At 40.5% G+C, this 24199-nt stretch overlaps 1 protein-coding gene and 1 pseudogene across 5 annotated transcripts in view; one reads left to right on the forward strand and one right to left on the reverse strand.

The window, feature by feature from the left end:
* The window catches only part of LOC105756398 (zinc finger protein 555-like), a 376219-nt pseudogene that overhangs the window by 97303 nt on the left and 254717 nt on the right, over positions 1 to 24199 (forward strand).
* LOC101345977 (adhesion G protein-coupled receptor E4-like) overlaps positions 1 to 24199 on the reverse strand; it is a 115615-nt gene that overhangs the window by 10740 nt on the left and 80676 nt on the right. For all 5 annotated transcript variants that reach the window (XM_023733252.1, XM_023733251.1, XM_023733249.1 and 2 more), the window contains 5 exons: positions 18569 to 18763; positions 15579 to 15814; positions 7286 to 7352; positions 5852 to 5943; positions 4582 to 4762 (listed from right to left, as the gene is read on the reverse strand). In XM_023733252.1, the coding sequence (XP_023589020.1) occupies positions 4582 to 4762; positions 5852 to 5943; positions 7286 to 7352; positions 15579 to 15814; positions 18569 to 18763 (771 nt within the window). The remainder of the gene's footprint in view (positions 1 to 4581; positions 4763 to 5851; positions 5944 to 7285; positions 7353 to 15578; positions 15815 to 18568; positions 18764 to 24199) is intronic.

The raw sequence follows: 24199 nt of genomic DNA on the forward strand, positions 1-24199 counted from the left end.
TACCATGAATTTTACCCTTATCTTTCTAAGTTTGAAGCAGTCTATTATTAGTTGGTATCGCCTTGTCTTCCTCTCCATTAGAAGGTTCTATACCTACACCGTTTATTCCCTCTTTTATTGTTCTGATGTTGTTGTCATTTACAGATTAACTGCTCTGATTCCCTGTTGTATTTCTTTTGGTTTTGGATAGTCTTTGAGAGTTCGTGTCCTAGATTGGTATCTCGCAGGTATGATCCTGCTTCCTAGATTCAGCCTGTGAGCTGAAGTTGTTGGTTCTCTGATCAAAGGACTCCCTTTAACATTTCTTGTAAGTTTGGTTTGATTTTTACATATTCCCTTAATTTCTGTTTATCTGGAAATGTTCTAATTTCGCCATCATCTATGAACGAGAGTTTTGCAGGATGTTTTATTCTTGGCTGGCAATTTTTTTTGTTTCAAGGTTTTATATATGCCATCCCATTGCCTTCTTGCCTGCATGGTTTCTGTCAAATAATCTGAGCTTAGACTTATTGTTTCTTCTCTGTATGTGACTTCTCATTTTTCATGAGCTGCTCTCAGGATTCTTTGTCTTTGGTTTTGGCGAGTGTGATTATGATATGCCTTGGTGATTTTCTTTTGGGGTCTATCCTATATGGGGTTCGTTGAGCTTCTTAGATGACCAGCTTTTTATCTTTCATGATATTGGGGATGTTTTCTATCACCAGTTCTTCAATGATCCTCTCTGTGTTTTCTGTTTTCTTCCCCTGTTCTAGAACTCCAATCACTAGAAAATTTTTGCTTTTGATTGTATCCCACACAATTCTCAGGGTATCTTCACTTTTCTTTATTCTTTTTTCTGAGTTTTCCTCAAACAGAGTTGTATCCAAGTGTTTGTCTTCAATTCTGCTGATCCTGTCTTCTACTGTTTCAAATCTGCTCCTCAGCCCTTCTATGACACTGTCCATTTCTGAAATCTTGTTGTTCATCTCTTGGATCTCTGATTGTTGTTTTTGTATAATTTCTAGTTGTGAATTTATTTTGGCATTTTGTTCCTGCCATATTTTCCTGAATTCTTCCATTTTTTGGTCTGTATTTTCCATGAATTTGTCTGCCTTTTGCATGAATTTGTCTATTTTTTCCTCATTTTTGTCTGTCTTTTGCTTCAACTCTTGGATAATTCTGAGTATTAGAGATTTTAATTCTCTATCCGGTGGGTCTAGTTGCTTTTCTTGTACTGGAATGTCACCTTGTGTTTTTCTTTGGACACCTACTGGAACCATTCTGTCCTGTTTTTGTAAATGTTTTGATGTTGTCTGCTGTCTTCGGGGCATTCAGTAGTTATTTTTCTCATTTATTGATTGTAGATTTGTTTGTTTTGTCCCTTTTTTAAATTTGGCTATGTCTGAGCATGCAGGCTGTGTGTTCTTTGTTGTTTGGTTAACTTTGGGCAGGATTCTTCTCACCTCCTTCTCCAATTGGCAAGGTCAGTTGCTCAGATATGGTACAGCAGGGCAGGTCTAGCTGAAGAGGAGTTGCTGGGATGGGTTGTTTGTGGCACTTACGGCAGCCACCAGGGTGGGTTGGTAATCAGTTCAAGGCAGGTTCTGGTAGGCCGTGCCTGTGCTGCTTGGTGGTGTGATGTTAAGTGCGTGGTGTAGGTAGGCAGGATGGAGGGGGGAGATTGTGATGTGTGGAGCTAAAATGGGTATGGGAGAAAGGAGAGAGGAACAGGAGCCAAAAACATACAAACAAAAAAGAGTGCTGGGAGTTTGCCTTTGGAGTGGAGAGATGAGAAAATATGAAATGGAGAAAAACAAAAAGGGGAATTAGAAGAAAAAAAAGAATGAATAAATAAAAATTAGGGAAAAAAAAAAAAAAAGAACAGCAAAGCTCCCAGGGACCCCACTGGTCCAGCTACGAGGTCTGGGGAAGTTGTTCCCAGGTGTTGAAGTACAGCCTGGCTAGGAGTCTCAGAGGTATTCAGCACCAGATATTCAGGGGACTTGAAGAGAAGAAAGGTATAGAGAGACAAGAAACTGAGTAATGAAGAAAGACAAAAAGGGAAAAAGAGGGAAAAGAAAGCAAAACAAATTTAAAAAAAGAACAAGACAACTTCCCCCCAAAACATAAAAAAAAAACCCATAATAATATACATGCTCTCAGGGATCCCTCTGCGTGTTTGCATAAGCTGAGGTTGTATGTCCCAAGGCACACAGCACTGGCCTGCCAGAATGGGCTCCCAACTTGAGAAAAGAAAAAGAAAACAAACAAAAAATTCAAAACAGCAAACAAAGTTCTGGAATCCCACCAGTGTGGCAGCCCAGACCGGGAAGCAGTTGCACACTTGAATGGAGCTCCAAAACCCCTCAGGAAGAAGCAAAGATGGTGCACGGAGCCAGGTATTTGAGTGAAAGGAGGCGGAGGTGGTGAGAGGTAAGGACGAAATCAAAAGAAGTAGAAAAAAGCAACACCAGCAGCCAACAAATGGAACTCAGGGAGTTGGCCAGCGTGAGCAGATGGAATCCAAGCAGCTGGTGCTTCCCGGCGAAGAGACTGTGGCCACAGGAAGCAGAGGAGGCTGAGTGGGGGTGAAGAAGGGTGGGGGGTGGGAAAGCGTATATGGCCGGTTACCAGTTGTTCTGTCTGTCTCCTGCTGGAAGTTCCGTGAGGCTGCTTTCTTGTACCCCTATTTGCTGGTATCTGACAGGAGTCCAAGATGGCAGATCTGTGCTGTGTTAGCTGATAGGGGACCTCTCCATGTATGTCTCCTTGCTCTCTGTTCTCTGACAGTGTCTTATTCCATTTGGTGCTTGGCTGAGTTCTTATCTCTTGAATTGATGTTTAGGGTCTCAGGATTGCTGTTTTCTCTGTTTGGCTCAGTTTTCAGATCTTTGCTGTGGAGGGACAGCGTGGTGCTTCTGCCTAGAGCACCATGTTGCTGGAAGTCGAAATATTCTTTTTGATGATGAATATGATGCCATTCCTCTTTGATTTGTCATTCCCAACATAGTAGAAGCTATGATTGTCGGATTCATAATGTTGTATACCAGTCCATTTCAGCTCACTAAGGATATCGATCTATGCGTTCCACTTTGTTTTTGATGACTTCCAATTTGCCTAGATTCATACTACATACATAGCACATTCTGATTATTAATTAATATTTGCAGCTGTTTCTTCTCATTTTGAGTCATACCACATCAGCAAATGAAGGTCCTGAAAACTTGACTCCATCCTCGTCATTAAGGTCGACTCTACTTTGAGAAGGCACCTCTTCCCCAGTCATATTTTGAATGCCTTCCAACCTGAGAGGTGCTTCTTCCAACACTATATCAGACTGTCTTCTGCTGTTATTTGTAAGATTTTCACTAGCCAATTTTTTCAGAAGTAGACTGCCAGGTTCTTCTTCCTAGTCTATGTTAGTCTGGAAGCTCCACTGCAACTGGTCCACCAAGGGTTACCCTGCTGCTATTTGAAATACCGGTGGGAAAGCTTCCAGTATCACAGCAACATGCAAGCCACCACAGTACGATAAACTGACAGACACGTAATGGATGTTGTGGTAGATTGTGGCAAATAGTCCAGTTCCCCCCAATACTGCACCTCACTACAGAAGGGTTATTTATCCTCTCCAAGGTGAATTCAAGTATGGCCTACTGAAATGAGGGTGGAAGTGATGTGTGTCACTTCTAAGCAGAAGCTTCCAAAGAGGGAAATTGTGCTTTGCCTTGATCTCTTTTTCCTTGGCCATGAGATCACCCATGTTCTACACCAGGGCTGCCCCCTCAGTCTAGATGCCAGGGTGAACACAATGAGTATCAAACCACGGGTAAGTGGCACAAGCAAGAAGTAAACCTTTAGTGTTGTAAACCACTGAGATTGGGGAAGGGCTATTTGTTTTTTGTTGTTTTGTTTCTGTTTTTGGTGAAAATATACACATCAAAACATATACAAATTCAACAATTTCTACGTATACAGTTCAGTAACATTGGTTACATTTTTCAAGATGTACAACCATTCTTGCTATCCTTTCCAAATTTTTCCACCATCATTAACATAACTCACTATCCTCTATTCTTATCTAACATTTTGAGCTGCTTCTGCCAATTTGATCACTTATAGATAGATAATCCTTTAAAAGAGCACAATCCTCAAGGCAAACATTATTTACTAATTAAGCTGAACTATTGCTTGGTTTAAGGATGATTTCAAGGGATAGTTTTAGTTAAAGGTTTAAAGATTGTTTCAGGACAACAGTTTCAGGGGGTTATTCAGCTTCAGTGACTCCATAAAGTCTAGGTTCCATCATAATTTGAAATTCTGCCCTGCATTCCCCATTTTGATCAATAGAAGAGGGCTATTTGTTACTGCAGCATCATCGACCTTATTCTGATTGTCACAATGCCCTTAAGAGATATGTTAGGATGCTGCAAAGATGAGACCCAGAGCACATGGCACATCCAAGCAGCACCCAAACCCTCCTGCCAGAATCCGAGAAACTCAAAAATACAAAAATAAATGGTCAGGTAAGGGCAAGAATGTGAGTAGCCATTCAGTAGGATTTTGGGGCTATCTAGCAAAAGAGGAAATAACTACCCTTACCTGATGATTAAGGAGACAGTATAACACGAAGAGCAAAACTCCCTGCAGGACATTGATGATGATGAATATGTAGGCAATGACTAATCCAGCCGTCGTCCCCACTGCTTCAACCATAAAAAAACCAAGGATCCAAGAACAGCTCAGGATAAATAGCTGAGCAATGGTTTTAAATGTCATGACTCTGGAAAAAAAAAAGAGGACTAATAATAACTGCCAGTTATAAGACCCTTAAGAAATTCTTGGGCAGTGCAAACAGTTAAGTGCTCAGCTACTAACCAATAGGGTGGTGGTTTGAACCCACCTAGGGGTGTTTCAGGGGAAATGTCTGGCAATTTACTTCTGAAAGGTCATGGCCATTGAAAACCCTATAGAGCACAGTTTACTCTGATACACATGGGATCACCATGGGTCGGAATTGACTACATGGTAGCTGCTTTTTTTTTGTAATATATTCTATTATAATACATTTATTAGTTATTTAGAATACATTTATAGATTCTTTTTATTCTATTATAATGTATAAATTCAATATTATTTTATATAGTATATAATATAAATATATGTAAATAAAATAACATTATTAGAAGATTTAAACATAACATAAATATATAAAATATTTATATAAATATATATGTTGTTGTGGTTGTTGCTGTCAAGTCAATACCGACACATGGCGACCTCATGTGAGCAGAGTAAAACTGCCCCATAGGGTTTTCAAGGCTGTGACCTTTCAGAAGCTGGCCTGTCTTCCAAGGTGCCTCTAGGTGGATTGGAACTTCCAGGCCTTTGGTTAATAGCTGAACACTTAGCTGTCTGCATCACTCAGGGACTCCTTATATTATGCGTAACCTGTTGCTGTCGAGTGCATTCTAACTCATTTTTTAAGATGATTGTTTTTAATATTTGGGTCAAGCACCAATGAGAACAAAGTTACTTCAGTCAAGAAGAATGGAGTCTAGAAGTGAATTGACTATCAGGACAAATGGATGATGTTGACAATCTTGGCACTAATTTCGTATGAATACTATGTCACACAAAGGAGACACTCAATGGATATTTTCTTCATAAACAAATGAGGCAGTGCAATAAGCCAGTTGAAAAGCATAGTTTTTACTTATTCTACAAGTTCCCTTCACATACTCTTCCTCTAGTACCAGGAAAATCTATGCCATATTTTCTACAGGCATCTTCCTTCCCAGGCAGACTGGTCCTGCAGAAACACACCATAAGGACAACTAGGTGAGTACCACTGAATCTGTTGCTTTCTTACCTGGTGTTCCGAACTGTGGAAACTTCTTTACTGAGGGAAGAAACTTTGCTTTTCAAAATACACAGAATTATGAAGTAGAACACCAAGTTTATCTGTGGAAACAGCATGAAAAATGGAGTTAGAATTTTCTTTAGAGGCCACTACTTGCCATCTAATTTGACATGATCACCACTCATCTGCAGTTTGTATTGATGCCTATAAAATACTCAAGTTTAGATGTCAGGTTGTTGTTGGCTGCTGTCCAGCTGGCCCTCGACTCATGACAACCCCATGCATGATGGTATGAAATGCTGCCCAGTCCCTTGCCATCCCCATGATTGCTTGAAGATCAGACTGTAGTGATCTGTAGGGATTTTGTTGGCTTATTTCCAGAAGATTGTCGGGCCTTTCTTCCTAGTCCATCTTAGTCTGGAAGCTCAGCTGAAACCTGTTTAGCATCATAGCAACAAGGAAGCCTCCACTGGCAGTCAGGTGGTGGCTGCGCATGAGGTGCATTAGGCAGAAATAGAACCTCAGTCTCCCACATGGAAGGAGAGAATTCTACCACTAAGCCACCATCGCCCCCTTTAGATGTCAGGTAGCCAGGTTGGATTTGTAAGTCTGGAGTTGAAAAGAGAGGTCCAGGCTGGGTATATAAATTTGGGAGTTCTTAGGATATAGGCAATTACTGAAAGTCATAGACCTGAGGAGATCACAAGGGGGCGAGAGTAGGTAAAGAAGAGAGGAGGTTTATGGGTCAGCCCTGAGTGCTCTAATTTTGATGGGAGGAACCCCCAAAGGTGGCTGAACAGGAACAGTCAACACTGTAGGGCCCATGGGCCAAATCTGGTATCCATTCCATTGCTTGCTTTTGTAAATAAAATTTTAATGAAACACAACCACATCGGTTCGTTTACATGTTGTCTATGGCTGCTTTCTTATTACAATATACTTGCATGTTAACTTGGCTACCTGACATCTAAAGCCATCTGGGTGGCATAAACAGTTTAGGTTCAGCTGGTAACTGAATGGTTGGAGACTCGAACTCACCCAGCGACACTGTGGAAGAAAAGACCTGGCGATCTGTATCCCATAAAGATTACAGCCAAGAAAGCCCTATGGAACAGTTCTACTATAGGGTGAGTTTCCTTACCTTCAGCTCATTTCCACTTTAACAGATAAGAAACAACATTCTCTACACCTGATCAGCCCAGGTCTGTTGTTGCATGCCATCGAGTCAATTCTAACTCATAGCCATCCCGCATGACACAGTAGAACTACTCCACTGGGTTTCCTAGACTGTGATCTTTATGGGAGTAGATCACCACGTCTTTCTCCTGTGGAGCCACTGGATTAGAAGCCTTTGGTTAGCAGCCAGAGCACTTAACCCAGTGCCCCCAGGGCCCCGTAACCCAGCTCTAGCACACCAGTAAATATCTGCCCCTGGTTACCTACCAAGATAATGGTGGCCACCGGCCCCATGAAGCTCCAGATAAAGCTTTTATCAAGCTTCAGCCAGCAGCTGTTGAGAGAGAGAATGAAAAGTATTAGTTGGCTATTCCTCGGGTGAAGGAGACCAGTTACCAGTTGTCTTCAAGTTGATTTAATGTAGCCCCGGACATTAAACAGTGTGGGTTCAAATCCCAGCTTCCCTCCCACCCACTAGTTAGGCAAATTACCCAAACGTTGGTGCTGCAGCTGAATAAGTTGAGCTGTTGCTGCTGATAATACTTATATGCTTTGTTGATATAAGAGTTAAATGAGCCAAAAGACATTTTCGTTAGGTGTCGTGAAGTTGGCTCTCACAGTGACCCCGTGAACAACAGAATGGAACGTGCCCAGTCCTGCACCATCCTCACAATCATTGCTTTGTTCAAACCCATTGTTGAAGCCACTGTGTCAATCTATCTCATTGAGGTTCTTCCTCTTCTTTGCTGACACTCTACTTTACCAAACATGATGTCCTTCCAGTGTCTAGTCCCTCCTGATAACATATCCAAAGTATATGAGACAAAGTCTTGACATCCTTGCTTCTAAGGAGCATTCTGGCTGTACTTTTTCCAAGACAGATTTTATTCGTTCTTCTGGTAGTTTATGATGTATACAATATTCTTTGCCAATGCCACAATTCAAAAGCAAAGATGTCACTTTGATGACTAAGGTGCACCTGACACAAGCCATGGTCTTTTCAATCACCTCATATACATGTGAAAGCTAGTAGACATAAAGACCTTAAAATAGTGCCTAATATATTGTAAGCACTCACGACCATTAGGTATCATTACTTTCGGGACTTAACCACTATGGATTTTTTTTAAATATAAAGATATGGTGGTTTCAGAACACACTAAGCCAAGACCACTGAGTGTTTTTTACTGCCTCTTTATTCCCTACCTAAGACAACACTAAGCAATATTCAGACACCACCTTTCTATTTCTCAGCTCTCAGCTGAAGGTGGGATATTTTCTTCATACTTACAAGCAGCCCTACCACCACCAGTTGCCATAGAGTTGACCCTGCCTCCTGGTGCCCCCATATATGTCAGAGTAGAACTGTCCTCTACAGAGTTTTCAATGGCTGAGTTTTCAGAAGTATATTACCAGGCCTTTCATTTGAGGCACTTCCGGGTGAACTTGAACCTTCGGGAGAAGGTAGAGAGCTTGGATTCAGGATCTCCTAAGACTGTGAGTAATGCCAGGGGTCATTAGTTCAGGATCTGGATTTTCAGATGGAGTCAGATGTGGGTCCTAGTCTACCACCTGCAGGCTGTATGCCCTGAGCCTCAGTTTTCTTGAGTGTAAAACAGGGCCAACAGAATTGTTGGAAAGATTAAGTAATACAATGTGTGTAAAGTATTTGGTTAAAGTGTCTGGCAAGAGATAAAGCTCAATAAATGTAGTTGAAAATAGATGTACACGATTATTGATTGCAACATGATTCACAATAGCCAAAAGGTGAAAACAACCCAAGTGCCCATCAACAGATGAATGGATTAACAAAATGTGGTCCATCCATACAATGGAATATTATTCAACCATAAAGAAAAATGTCATTCTGATATGTGTTATGACATGGATGAACTTTGAAAACGTTACGCCTAATGAAATAAGTCAGTCACAAAAGGAAAAATATTGTATAATCCCACGTACACAATATATCTAAAATATGCAAGTATATAGAGGCCAAGTATATACAGGCCAAAGTTTGTTAGTGAATATCAGTGGCAAGAGGGTAGAGGAGAAATGGAGTCATTGCTTAGGGGACACTGATCTTCTGTTATGGATGATGGAAATTTTGGGAAATGGATAGTGGTGATGAACATAATGTCACTGAATTTTACATGTACAAAAGGTTGAAACAGCAAACGTTTTGTTTTATATATATATACGTAAACTTATACATGTTTGTATTTGCATTTTTATATTTCTATATTATATATACTGCATACATTAAAAATAAATGCTATTACATAGATGATTGTTATGAGAAAAACAGCAGTAATAATTTAAGTACAGCCACATAAAACACCAACACTCATTAAGCATATGTTGTTGTTAGGTGCCATTGAGTCAGTTCCAACTCATAGCTACCCTATGTACAACAGAACAAAACACTGCCCAGACCTACACCATCCTCACAATTGTTGTCATGCTTGAGCCCAGTGTTGTAGCCACTCTGTCAATCCATCTTGTTGAGGGTCTTCCTCTTCTTCGATGACCCTCTACTTCATCAAGCATGATGTCCTTCTCCAGGGACTGGTTCCTCCTGATAACATATCCAAAGTATATGAGACAAAGTTTTGCCATCCTTGCTTCTAATGACCATTCTAGCTGTACTTCTTCCAAGACAGATTTGTTCATTCTTTTGGCAATCCATGGTATATTAATATTCTTTGTTAACACCATAATTCAAAGGCATCAATTCTTCTGTCTTCGTTATAATTTCCAGCTTTTGTATGCGTATGAGGCTATTGAAAACACCATGGATTGGGTCAGGCGCACCTTAGTCCTTAAAGTGGCATCTTTGCTTTTTATCACTTTAAAGAGATCTTTTGCAGCAGATTTGCCTAATGCAATGTGTCTTTTGATTTCTTGACTACTGCTTCCCTGGGTGTTGATTGTGGATCCAAGTAAAATGAAACCCTTGACAACTTCAGTCTTCTCTCCATTTATTATGATGTAGCTTATTAGTCCAGTTGTGACGTTTTTTGTTTTCTTTATGTTGAGGTGTAATCCATACTGAAAGCTGTGGTCTTTGATCTTCATAGGTAAGTGCTTCAAGTCCTCTTCACTTTCAGCAAAGTTGTGCCATCTGCATACTGCAGGTTGTTGATGAGGCTTCCTCCAATCCTGATATCACATTCTTTTTCTTATAGTTCAGATTCTCATATTATTTGCTCAACATACAGATTGAATAAGTCTGGTGAAAAGATACAACGCTCATGCACACCTTTCTTGACTTTAAACGCAGTATCCTCTTGTTCTGTTCGAACGACTGCCTCTTTATCTATGTATAGGTTCCATATGAGCACAACTAAGTGTTCTTCAATTCCCATTTTTCACAGTGTTATCCTTAATTTGTTATGATCCACACAGTCTAATGTCTTCGCACAGTCAATAAAACACAGGTAAACATCTTTCTGGTATTCAAGGCATTATTGAGCTGAAATGGATTGATTTTGGCCATTTTGAATCAAACAATCATACAGTGTACTATGCTGGGAATGACAAATTGGAGAGAAATGGTGTCGCCTTCACGGTCAATAATAACATTTGTATATCTATCCTGAAGTGCAACGCTGTCAGTGATAGGATAATATCTATATGCTTACAAGAAAGACCAGTTAATACGACTGTTATTCAAAATTACACACCAATCACTAAGGTCAAAGATGAAGAAATTGAAGATTTTACCAACTTATAGCAGTCTGAAATTGATCAAACATGCAACCAAGATGCATTGGTAATTACTGGCGATTGGAAATCAAAAGTTGAAAACAAAGAAGGATTGGTGGTTGGGAAATCTGGCCTCAGTGACCCAAACAACACCGGAGATCACATGATAGAATTTTGCAAGACCAATGATTTCTTCATTGAAAACACCTTATTTCAACAACATAAATGGCGATTATACACGTGCACCTCGCCAGATGGAATACACAGGAATCAAATTGACTACATCTGTGGAAAGAGACGATGGAAAAACTCAGCATCAGTCAAAACAAGGCCAGGGGTTGACTGTGGAACAGACTATCAATTGCTTATATGCAAGTTCAAGTTGAAGGTGAAGAAAATTAGAACAAGTCCATGAAAGCCAAAGTAAGACCTTGAGTACATCTCACCTGAATTTAGAAACCATCTCAAGAATAGATTTGATGCATTGAACACTAATGACCGAAGATCAGTCTAGTTGTGGAATGACATCAAGGACATCATACATGAAGAAAACGAGGTCATTAAAAAAACATGCAAGAAAGAAAAGACTAAAATAGATGTCAGAAGAGACTCTGAAACTTGCTCTTGAAAGTCGAGTAGCTAAAGTGAAAGGAAGAAATGATGAAGTAAAAGAGCTGAACAGAAGATTTCAAAGTGCAGCTCGAGAAGACAAAGTAAAGTATTATTATGAAATGTGCAAAGACGTGGAGATAGAAAACCAAAAGGGAAGAATATGCTCAGCATTTCTCAAGTTGAAAGAACTGAAGAAAAAATTCAAACCTTTAGTGGCAACACTGAAAGATTCTATGGGGAAAATATTAAACTATGCAGGAAGCATCAAAAGAAGATGGAAGGAATACACAGAGTCACTGTACCAAAAAGAATTGGTTGATGTTTAACCATTTCTGCATTTCAGGAGGTAGCATGTGATCAAGAACCTATGGTATTGAAGGAGAAGGTCCAAGCTGCACTAAAGGCATTGGTGAAAAACAAGCCTCCAGGAAGACAGAATACCAATTGAGATGTTTCAACAAATGGATACAGAGCTGGAAGCCCTCACACATCTATGCTAAGAAATTTAGAAGACAGCTAGCTGACCATCCAACTGGAAGAGATTCATATTTGTATCCATTCCAAAGAACTGTGATCCAACTGAATGTGAAAATTATCAAACAATATCATTAATATTTGTACAATTAAGCATATAGCATGTGTCAAGTACTGTGTTACCCAAATACTTTGTATTTTGGCATGGCTTTTGTTGGCAAAGGTAGTATAACTTATTCTGAAAGGGGACCTGACAGTATGAATCTGGTAAAAGTAAGAATTAAGCAATCTGCAACCCTGAGTTGGCAGAAAAACTCCCACATTTGTGTTCTATTCAAGGGTTTGTAAACTATGGCCAGTGAGCCAACTCCAGTCCATTGCTTGTTTTTGTAAATAAAGTTTTATTGGCACACAACCACACCCATACATTCACATATTGTCTGTGGCTGCTTTCACACTACACTGGCAGAACTGAGTACTTGCAACAGAGACTACATGACCCACAAAGCCAAAAACACCTATTATCTGGCCTTTTTCAGAAAAAGTTTGCCTATTTCTGATCTAACCTACTATTATATCTGCCACATCTTTCTGGTACACAGGTTCAATTTCAAGACAGGGCAACTCTTTGGCTTCAAGGACAGCACCATACATTTTTTTTTTAACACATGCACATCTACTTCCTAACCCAAACCCTGTTGCCAAAATATTAACTTCTTTAACTAACTGTTGTATACAAATCTTTTCAAACTTCTTTGTTGTTGTTAATTGTCAAGTTGGCTCTGATTCATGACAACTCCATGTACAGTAGAATGAAATGTTGCCCGGTCCTGTGCTGTCTTCATGATCGTTGGTAAATCTGAGTCCATTGTTGTGGCTATTGTGTATGTTGAGTGCCTTCCAACATAGGGGGCTCATCTTACAGCACTATTATCAGTCAATGCTCTGTTTTAATTCATGTTTTCATTGGCTAATTTTCAGAAGTAGATTGCCAGGCCTTTCTTCTTCACCTGTCTTAGTCTGCAAGCTCTGCTAAACCTGTCCACCATGGGTGACCCTACCGGCATTTGAAATACCAGTAGCATAGCTTCCAGCATCACAGCAACACACAAGCCACCACAGTACCACAAACTGGCAGTCAGGTGGTGGTGGAACTTCTTTACAGAGGCAGTAAGACATGCTATTAAGAGCACGACCTTGCGAATGCCAACTTCCCTTTTCAGCTACCACCTTGGGGAAGTTTATTAAATGGACTGAGTCCTGTGCTAACTTCATAAGATCATGGAAGCATGACATGAGACACTACATACATGAAGCACTGTCTCTGGTGCCTTGGAGGTTTTCCATAGTTGTTACTATTACTGTTATTGTTTACATTTATGAGGTCACCCTCAACCTATTCAACCTACTCTTTCAGAATCATACAGAACATGTAGCTCACAGGTTCTTAATGTGGGGACATAGGTTTCCTTTACCTGTCCCCGAATTTCCTGAACTTGTATTCAAAATTATGTACATAGATATATTTGGCTACTAATCCTAAAATTGGCTGTTTGAACCCATCTAACTGTGTCATGGAAGAAAGCCCTGGTGATCTGCTTCTGTAAAGATTGTTGTTGTTGGGTGCTGTGGAGTAGATTCTGACTCATAGTGACCCCAATGTGAGGGAGTAGAACTACTGTATAGGGTTTTCTAGGCTATAATATTTATAGCAAGACTCCAGGAATTGACAGAACACCAATTTCAACAAACGGATGCAGCACTGGAAGTGCTCACTCATTTCGTCCAAGAAATTTGGAAGACAGCTACCTGGCCAGCCGACTGGAAGAGATCCATATTTATGCCTATTCCAAAGAAAGGTGATCCAACCAAATGTGGAAATATCGAACAACATCATTAATATTACACACAAGTAAGATTTTGCTGAAGATCATTCAAAAGTGGTTGCAGCAGCACATTGACAGGGAAATGCCAGAAATGCAAGCAGGATTCAGAGGAGGACTTTGAGTGAGGAACATCACTGCTGATGTCAGATGGATCTTGGCTGAAAGCAGAGATGTTTACGTGTGTTTTAGTGACTATGCAAAGGCATTCGACTGTGTAGATAACATTGAGAAAAATAGGAATTCCAGAACAACTTAATTGTGCTCATGAGGAACCTGTACGTAGACCAAGAGGCAGTCATTCCAACAGAACAAGGGGATATTGCATGGTTTAAAGTCAGGAAGGGTGTGTGTCGGGGTTGTATCCGTTCACCATACTTATTCAATCTGTATGCTGAGCAAATAGTTCGAGTAGCTGGACTATATGAAGAAGAACAGGGCATAAGGACTGGAGAAAGACTCATTAATTACCTGTGTTATGCACATCACACTACCTTACTTGCTGAAAGTGAAGAGGACTTGTAGCACTTACTGATGAAGATCAAAGACCACAGCCTATAGTATGGATTACATCTCTACATAAAGAAAACAAAAATCCTCACAACTGGACCAATAAGCAACATCATGATAAACAGAGAAAAGACTGAAGTTGTCAAGGATTTCATTTTACTTGGATCCACAATCAACACCCAATGGAAGCAGCAGTCAAGAAATCAAACAACTCATTGCACTTGGCAAATCTGCTGCAAAAGACCTCTTTAAAGTGTTAGAAAGCCAAGATGTCACCTTGAAGCCTAAGATGCACCTGACCCAATCCATGGAGTTTTCAATAGCCTCATATGGATGTGAAAGCTGGAAGATGAATAAGGAAGACTGAAGAAGAATTGACGCCTTTGAGTTGTGGCATTAGCGAAGAATATTGAATATACCATGGACTGCCAAAAGAACAAATAAATCTGTCTTGGAAGAAGCAAGGATGGTGAGACTCCACCTCACATACTTTGAACATGTTATCAAGAGGGGATCAGTACCTGGAGAAGGACATCATGTTAGTAGAAGGTCAGTGAAAAACAGGAAGACCCTCAAAATGATGGATTGACACAGTGGCTGCAGCAATGGGCTCAAGCATAACAACGATTGTGAGGATGGCATAGGACTGGGCGGTGTTTCATTCTGTTGTACATAGGGTCGCTATGAGTTGGAACCGACTCGAAGGCACCTTTACTGGAGCAGATCACAGGTCTATCTCCCACATAGCAATTTGATGTGTTTGAACCACCAACCTTTTGGTTAGTATCAAAGTGTTTAACTGTTATGCCACCAAGGCTCCTTTCCATAAAGATTGCAGCCAAGAAAACCCTATGGAGCAGCTCCACTTTATAACATGGCATCATCTTGAATCAAATTCTCCTCAATGTCAGTGGGTTTAGGTTTTTTTTTTGTTCATGTTTATCTGAGGGAAGAGGCTCTTGCTTTCACCAAATTATCAAAGGTAATTTGGATCCAACTCCAAAGATGCTGAAAACCATTGCTTTTGGGATTTCTAAGAGAACACTGAATTCAGGCTTAAGGAAGGACTGGTTTGAAATATAATTAACAATCAGAAAACGGATTTTAAAAAACATTTTGGTTGCAGATCATATAATAGTTAGGTGCTCGGTTGCTAAACAAAAGGTGAGTGGTTCAAACTCACTGTGCAGCACTGCAGAAGAAAGGCCTGGCTATCTGCTTCTGTAAAGATTACATCAAGAAAACCCTATAGAGCTGTTCTACTCTGTGGCACACTGGGTCGCTATGAGTCAGAACAACTTGATGGCAACGGATTTGGTTTTGGTTTCTTGCTATGGACACATTCCCACCATAAACGCACACATCATACTTACTGAGTATTTGTTCCATAATTTTTGTGTCCAACGCCTGCTGACACAGCCACAATCACAGCTGGGATCCCATAGCCAAAAGGGTACATGAAATTCTTCTTGAATCTGCCTTCACTGGTGTAGTTGGACACCTTGAAGTTCCTTACGGTCAGGAAGAGTTGCAGGGCTTCCAGAAGCATCCATGTGAAGGAGGCCAGGTAGAGGTAGTGCAGCGCCCCGGCAATGACTGAGCACAGCACCTGGTGGGGCGGATGGTGGAGAGCGTGGATCAGATACTAAGCACTCAGCTGCTAACTGAAAGGTTGGCGATTCAACCCACCAGCTGCTCTGAAGGAGAAAGATGTGGCATTCTGATTCTGTAAAGATAACAGCCTTGGAAACCCTATGGGGCAGTCCTACTTTGTCCTATAGGGTCTCTATGTCTTCTTTTCCTAGTGCTGCTGTAACAGAAATTCAACAAGTAGCTGTCTTTAAGGAACAGAAATTTATTTTCTCACAATTTAGGAGCCTAGAAGTCCAAATTCAGGGTACTGGCTATAGCAGAAGACTCTTTTGGCTCTGGGAGAAGATCCTTATCTCAGCTTCTCTAGCCCCAGTATTCCTTAGTTCCTTGACCAACTTCACGTGGCACCTGTCTCCCCCATTTGTGTTTACTTGTCTCTGTGTCTATGCTGCTCTTTATATAACTCAGAAATGGAAAACCCTATGGAGCACAGTTCTACTCTGCACACGTGGGGTCCCCAAGAATCGGAAAACTCGAGGGCTACTAACAACAACTACACTGATATAGCCTCATTAATATAACAAAGAAAACGATATTCCCAAATGAGATCGCATCCAGAGGTGTAGGGGTTATGATTCTGCCACATATTTTGGGGGGACACAATTCAATCCATAACACACCTCGATCTCTCCTGGGCTACAAACTCTTATTTCCAATGGTCTCTTGGCTGTCTCCACGCCCGTGTCTGATAAGCACCTCCAGTTTAGCAGATTTAAACTTGAATTCACCATTTCTTCTGCCCCAAACCCCTTTTTCCTTCTCTAGCTTGCTTAATGACATCAGCATCCCTCTACAGTCTCCCAAACAAGAAACCTCAGAGTCACTCTTATGTCTGCTTTCTCCCACACCCACGACTTCCACATCCACTTGAGCCCTGAAGTCCTGCCAGTTCCACTTCACAAACGTTTCTTAAATCAGACCCACTTCCTCTTCTTGGTTCATATTTTCATTAACATTTACCATCACTCTTCTTTCTGCTGCTAGCTTCATCTCAATCCAGCTTACCTCCACTAGGCTTTGAAAGTCATATGGTATTTGTCACATACACAGTTCTACTCAGACACACATGGGGTTGCCATGAGTTGGGGTCGCCATGAGTCAGAGTCGACTCAACAGCAACTGGATTTTTATGCTGCCTCTCAGGTGGGAAAATAGTGTTTTCATAACCTTCTGGCTGTGCGCTCATAGTCTATTAAGGCTAAAAGGAGATACAGAGAGCATCTAGTTCTAATTTTCCCAGAAATATTGGTGACCACAATCATGATGAAGATAAAAGCAAAAATTTTTTGCTAAGTGATGAATCCATACTCTTTATAAGTTTTATCTTGCTAAGTCCTTACTAGACCCTAATGACTAGGACCTTATTTTACACAGGAAATTTGAAAGGGAAAGTCACTTCAACAAGGTTATATAGCAGGTAAGATGAACAGTTTGACACACATGGGGCTGCCATGAGTCGAAATCGACTCTATGGCAACCATTATTTTTTAAGATGAGGAGTTGAGATTCATGTGCAGATCAATGTGGCAAAGTCGCTGTCCATAAAAAAAAAAAAAAAAAAAAAGCCTACTCTCATTCCAGAGAGAACATTGATGGTTCAGTGGTAGAAATTTCACCTTCCATGTGGGAGAACTGGGTTTGATTCTTGGCCAATGCACCTCATGCACAGCCATCACCATCTATCAGTACAGGCTTGCATATTACTATGATGCTGAACAGGTTTCAGCGGAGCTTCCACACTAAGAGAGACTGGGAAGAAAGTTCTGGCTATCGACTTCCAAAAATCAGTCAGTGAAAACACTATGGATCATAATGGGCTGATCTGGAACCAATCATGAGGATGGCTTAGGACTGGACAGAGTTCTGTTGTGTCTGGGGTTACCATGAGTTGGGGACCAACTGGACAGCAGCTAACAACAACAACAACAAAAACCAACAATCTCCCATCCCAGAGTATAGGACTATTACTAGAAAGTAGCTGCCCAGCCAAGGACTACATTTCCCAGCCTCCATTGCAGTTAGGTATGACCATGTGACTGAGTTCTAGCCAATAGAATGTGAGAGAATAAGCACATATAAACCGCCCTCATGTTGCTCCACCATGCTCTTTTTTCATGCACTTTACCCAAATGGAAAGGACCCAGGGATGACCTTGGTAGAGCCTTCATTAGCCTGACAGTGGAGAATAACTGATACATAAGTAAAAAAATTAACTACTATTGTGCTAAGGGGTGTCCCTGAGTGGTGCAATGATTGAGCACTTGGCTACTAACCAAAAGGTTAGTGGTACAAATCCACCTACAGGTGCCTCAGAAGAAAGACCTGGTGATCTACTTCTGTAAGATCACAGCCATTGAAAACCCTATGGAGCACATTTATACTCTGAAACACATGAGGTTGCTGTATGTCAAAATCACCTTGACAGCAACTTTTATTGTGCTAAGCCACTGACATTTTAGAGTTTATTTGCTATAGCAGCTAATGTTACCTTAACTAATACCATCAGTCTGACCCTCAGTCACTTTGCTAAATGGCCTCTCAGAAAGTGCGGGTCTTGTTCAAAGTTAAACAGGAACAGAGCTGAAATGTGGAACTCTGCTTTTCCCCCATGCCCTCACTCCTAATTTTTGCGTCTCCTCCTCATCTTTTCTCAGGTCAAGATGTTGAGATTTGATTATGACAAGGAGGTAATTTGGTTGAAAAATCCTACCTCAGGCTCAGTTTTATCAATCCCCACTAGAAATAGCAGGTGGGCCAGGAAGAGGCAGAATGAGAGCTGCAGGTGGAGCGAGGTGCTAGTGTTCTGGATGGACCGGCACAGAAGGAAGGTGAAGGCTGCCAGGAGGAGGCACAGCAGAGAGAGGCTCAGCCCCACGCAGGTGATCACAGCCAACGCCGAATCTGCCTGTGAAACATGATAGAAGAAATCTGTTACATTTCTTAACTCAGCAGTTATGGCTCTGACGGAGAGTCCGATGTGGTTGGTTCCCAACTCAAGGGTCCCTTGAGCAAATTACTTAACCTTTCTGAGACTTGGTGTTCCCACCGTCAAAATGAAGGGAATAGTGGTGCTTGACTGCTAACTGTAAAGGTTGGTGGTTTGAACTGACCCAGTGGCTCCATGGGAGAAAGACCTGGTGATCTGCTCCTGTAAAGATTACAGCCTAGAAAACCCTACAGGGCGGTTCTACTCCATCTCATGGGGTCTCTATGAGTAGAATTGACTTGACGGCACCTAACAACAACCATGCAAAACTGTTGAAAAACTGAAAAGACTAGACTAGAGCTGTCCAATAGAAATATCACGTGAGCCACATAGGTAAATTAAATTTTCAAGCAGCCACGTTAACAAATGATGTAAAAAGCAACAGGTAAAATTAATGTCCTAGTATATTTTATTTGACCTAATATGTTCAAAGTGTTATCAGTTCAAAACCCGTACATCAATTTTCACTGCAACACTGTTCACAATAGCTTAAAGGCAGAAACAACCGAAATGTCCATCAACAGATGAATAGATAAACAAAATGTAGTCCATCCATACAATGGAGTATTACTCAACCATAAAGAGAAATGAAGTCCTGATGCATGCCACAACATGGATGAAACTTGAAAACATGTTGAGTGAAATAATTCAGTCACAAAAGGACAAATACTATATGAGCTCATTTATATTAAATGGACAAATTTATAGAAAACCACATGCATCTGTCAGTTTGTCGTACTTGAGAATGACCTTGAGTATACCCCACCTGAATTTAGAGACCATCTCAAGAGTAGATTTCATGCACTGAACACTAATGACTGAAGACCAGACCAGTTGTGGAATGACATCAAGGACATCAGACATGAGGGAAGCAAGGGGTCATTAAAAAGACAGCAAAGGAAGAAAAGGCCAAAACTAATGTCAGAAGAGACTCTGAAATTTGCCTTTGAAGGTCGAGTAGCTGAAGAGAATTGAAGAAATGATGAAGTAAAAGAGCCGAACAGAAGATTTCAAAGGGCAGCTCGAGAAGACAAAATGAAGTTTTATAATGACATGTGCAAACATCTGGAGTTAGAAAACCAAGAGGGAAGAACATGCTCAGCATTTCTTAAGCTAAAAGAAAGGAAGAAAAAAATTCAAGACTCAGGTTGAAATTTTGAAGGATGTTATAGACAAAATATTAAACAATGCCAGAAGTGCCAAAAGAAGTTGCAAGGAGTACACAGAGACACTGTACCAAAAAGAACTGGTTGACATTCAACCATTTCAGGAGGTAGCATATGATCAAGAACTGTGGTATTGAAGAAAGAAGTCCATGCTGTACTGAAGAAAGAAGTCTAAACTGCACTAAAGGCATTGGCGAAAAACAAGTCTCCAGGAATTAATGGAATACCAACTGAGATGTCTCACCAAAGGAATTCAGTTCTGGAAGTGCTCACTCATCTATGCCAAGAAATGTGGAAGACAGCTTACCTGGCCAACTGACTGGAAGAAATCCATATTTGTACCCATTCTAAAGAAAGGTGATCCAACAGAATACTGAAATTATCGAACTGTATCATTAATATCACATACAAATAAAATTATGCTGAAGATCATTCAAAAGCAGTAGCAACAGTATATCAACAGAGAACTGCCAGAAATTCAAGCTGGATTCAAAAGAGGACATAGAATGAGGGATATCGCTGCTGATGTCAGTTGGATCCTGGCTGAAAGCAGAGAATACCAGAGGATGTTTACCTGTGTTTGTTGGCTATGCAAAGGCATTCGACGGTGTGGATCATAACAAATTATGGATAACATTGCAAAGAATGGGAATTCTGAAATGCTTAATTGTGCTCATGAGGAAGCTGTACTTAGACCAAGAAGCAGTTATTGTTATCCTTTTCTGAATCATTCCACCACCATTAACTGAAACTCAATTCCCCCTAAGCATTAACAACTTGTGATATACAGATGACACAACGTTGCTTACTTAAAGTGAAGAGGACTTGAAACACTTACTGATGAAGGTCTAAGACTACAGCCTTCAGTATGGATTAACTTCAACACAAAGAAAACAAAATTCCTCACAACTAGACCAATAAGCAACATCATGATAAACAGAGAAAAGATTGAAATTGTCAAGGATTTCATTTTACTTGGATCCACAGTCAACACTCATGGAAGCAGAAGTCAAGAAATCAAACAACAGAGAGACAGGGCCAAGATGGTGGAGTAATCAGATGGCTTCCTATGTCCCTCTTACAACAAAGGCCTCAAAAAACAAGTGAATTGATTGTATATGAATATCTAGGAGCCCTTAACAAGGCAAAGTTGAGGAATCGGACTGAGCGACGGAGGGAGAGAGAGACGGTTCGGAATCAGTGAGGAATTGCCTGATCTGACCCAGCGGGAGCCACAGCCTTTCAGCCTGGATCAGCTCAGGGTGCCCAGTGAGGTGGGCATACAGCTCCGCTTGCTCACTCAGGAGGCACTTTCCACATTGAGAGAGATCCGGCAGCACAGATTCTACTTGGACACTTCGAACCAGTGAAAAGCAGCATCCAAGTGGCTAAAGATAAGTACATGCATGTGGCCTTTCGTGGGGATTTAAAAAAAAAAAATTTGGGAAATACTTCTCTCCCATTTACCTCTTCCCTCCCCGCTCTGCACCAGGTCTGGCCGACTTCATCAATCTGTGAGTCCTCTGGGCCAGAAGTAGATCCCATAAGGCACCCTGACACATTCTCCTGGTTTGGCAAGGGAACAAATTAACAAACAGGGAAAAAATAAGCTACCGGCTCCCCTAAGCCAGGAACTCAGGGTTGGCATAGCTCCTTTGCCTAGGCACAGACGTAAGAGGTCTGCAGACTTTGAGTGCCTTCCACCCCTGTATAGACTTTTGTGGACCCATCTCAACAGTGTAAGTCCTCACTACCACTGTACAACAGGGTAAATACCTGAAGTCTAACTTCAACTGTTTCAGCTGTGAAGTTGGTGATGCTTGACACTGCGCTGCCCTTTAAGCAGGCATCTTACCTGTCCACATCAGGGGTTTGAGGACTGGTGGCTCCACCTATGCTGCCTAGCCACCTGCTACAGGGGTCCAAGAATAAGTGGTGTCCCCTAGTCCTTACAGCCAACAGAGTAGGGTGCTCATAGTCTGACTGCAAAACTCACTTACCTACTTGCTCTAGGGAACAGGGACACGCTTTCCTTTCAGACACTCGGGCAGCCATCAGTCCGCTGCCTTGCTCAGCACATGACCCCCTACTGCAGCCATATACCCGTGCCTACAACAATCACCCATGCCTTTCTAAGACTGTAGGTGAGACTGAAACACACACATGGTCACCAACTGCCTGGACACCTGAGCTGAATCCATACAGGAAAATTTAACGATCTCCTGGGCACACATAGTTACAGTCCTAACTACCTGGTGACAGGGCGTTAGAGCTTCAAAGTCATCAATAATCAAACTAACACACACAAGAAGCCTATTTGGACATATCAAAACAAAACAAGAAGCTAGGACACACTAAACAAATATAAAATTATAATAACTTATTGATGTCTCGGAGACAACAGTCAATATCAAATCATATGAAGAGGCAGTCCATGATGGCTTCAGCAAGCTCCCAAAATAATAAATTTTCTGGAGGAAGACAATTTCTTGGAATTACCAGAGACAGAATTCAAAAGATTAATATACAAAACTCTTCAAGAAATTAGAAAGGAAATCCTTCAAAACATAGAGACATCAATGGAACATACAGACAAAGCAGTAGCAGAACTTAAAAAGGTTATTCAAGAGCATAATGACAAATTTAATAGGCTACAAGAATCCATAGACAGCAATCAGAAATCCAGAAGATTAACGATAAAATTTCAGAATTAGACAACTCAGTAAAAGTCATAGGAGCAGAATTGAGGCAATGGAAGTCAGAATTAGTGAGACTGAAGACAAAGCACTTGACACCAACTTATTTGAGGAAAAATCAGATGAAAGGATTAAAAAAATGATGAAACCCTAAGAATTATATGGGACTCTATCAAGACGAATAACCTATGAGTGACTGGAGTATGAGAACAGGGGGAGGGGATAACAGAAAATACAGAGAGGATTGTGGAAGATTTGTTGTGCAGAAAACTTCCTTGATATCATGAAAGATGACAAGATATCTATCCAAGATGCTCATTGAAACCCACATAAGGTAGATCCCAAAAGAAAGTCACCAAGACATATTATAATTGAACTTACCAAAGCCAAAGATAAAGAGAGAATTTTAAAAGCAGCTAGGGATAAACGAAAAGTCATCAACAAGGGAGAGTCAATAAGAATAAGCTCGGACTACCCAGCAGAAACCATGCAGGCAAGAAGGCGATGGGATGACATATATAAAGCCTTGAAGGAAAAAAATTGCCAGTGAAGAATTATATTTCCAGCAAAACTGTCTCTCAAATATGATGGCAAAATTAGGGCATTTCCAGATAAACAGAAGTTTAGGGAATTTGCAAAAACCAAACCAAAATTACAAGAAATACTAAAGAATGTCCTCCAGTTAGAAAATAAATAACATCAGATAACAATGCAAGACTAGAACACAGGACAGAGCAACCAGATATCAACTCAGATAGAGAAGTCACAAAAATACTTGAAAGCTAAAACATTGAAAATAGAGAAACAGAGATATCAATATGTAAAAAATGACATTAAAATAAAAAAGGGGCTTAAAAAATGTAGACATAAATTTTTCATATAGAGGGGAAGCCAAGGAGATAAAAAGAAACAAAAGACTGGTATAAACTTAGAAAAATAGGGGTAAATACTAAGGCAACTACAAAGGAAACTAAGAATCCTACAAATCAAAATAAAAAACTAGAAAAATATAAAGACTCAGCAAACACAAAATCAACAACAATGAAAAAGCTGAAAAGAAAATACATAAAGAAAAACGACTCAGCACAGAAAATTAAGGGGAATAAAAAAAACCGTGAACAACACACACAAAAAAACATCAAAATGACAGCACTAAACTTATACCTATTAATAATTACGCTGAATGTAAATAGACTAAATACACCAATAAAGAGACAGAGAGTGGCAGATTGGATAAAAAAACACCATTCATCTAAATGCTGCCTACAAGAGACACACCTTGGACGTAAAGACAAAAACTAGCTAAAACTCAAAGAATGGAAAAAAATATCAAGCAAACAACACTCAAAAAAGAGCAGAAGTGGCAATATTAATCTCTGACAAAATAGACTTTAAAGTAAAATCCACCTCAAAGGATAAGGAAGGACACTAAATAATGATTAAAGGGTCAATACACCAGGAGGACATAACTATAATAAATATTTACACACCCA

The sequence above is a fragment of the Trichechus manatus genome, unplaced genomic scaffold (assembly GCF_000243295.1).
Source record: "Trichechus manatus latirostris isolate Lorelei unplaced genomic scaffold, TriManLat1.0 scaffold00057, whole genome shotgun sequence".
NCBI classification, from domain to species: Eukaryota; Metazoa; Chordata; class Mammalia; order Sirenia; family Trichechidae; genus Trichechus; species Trichechus manatus.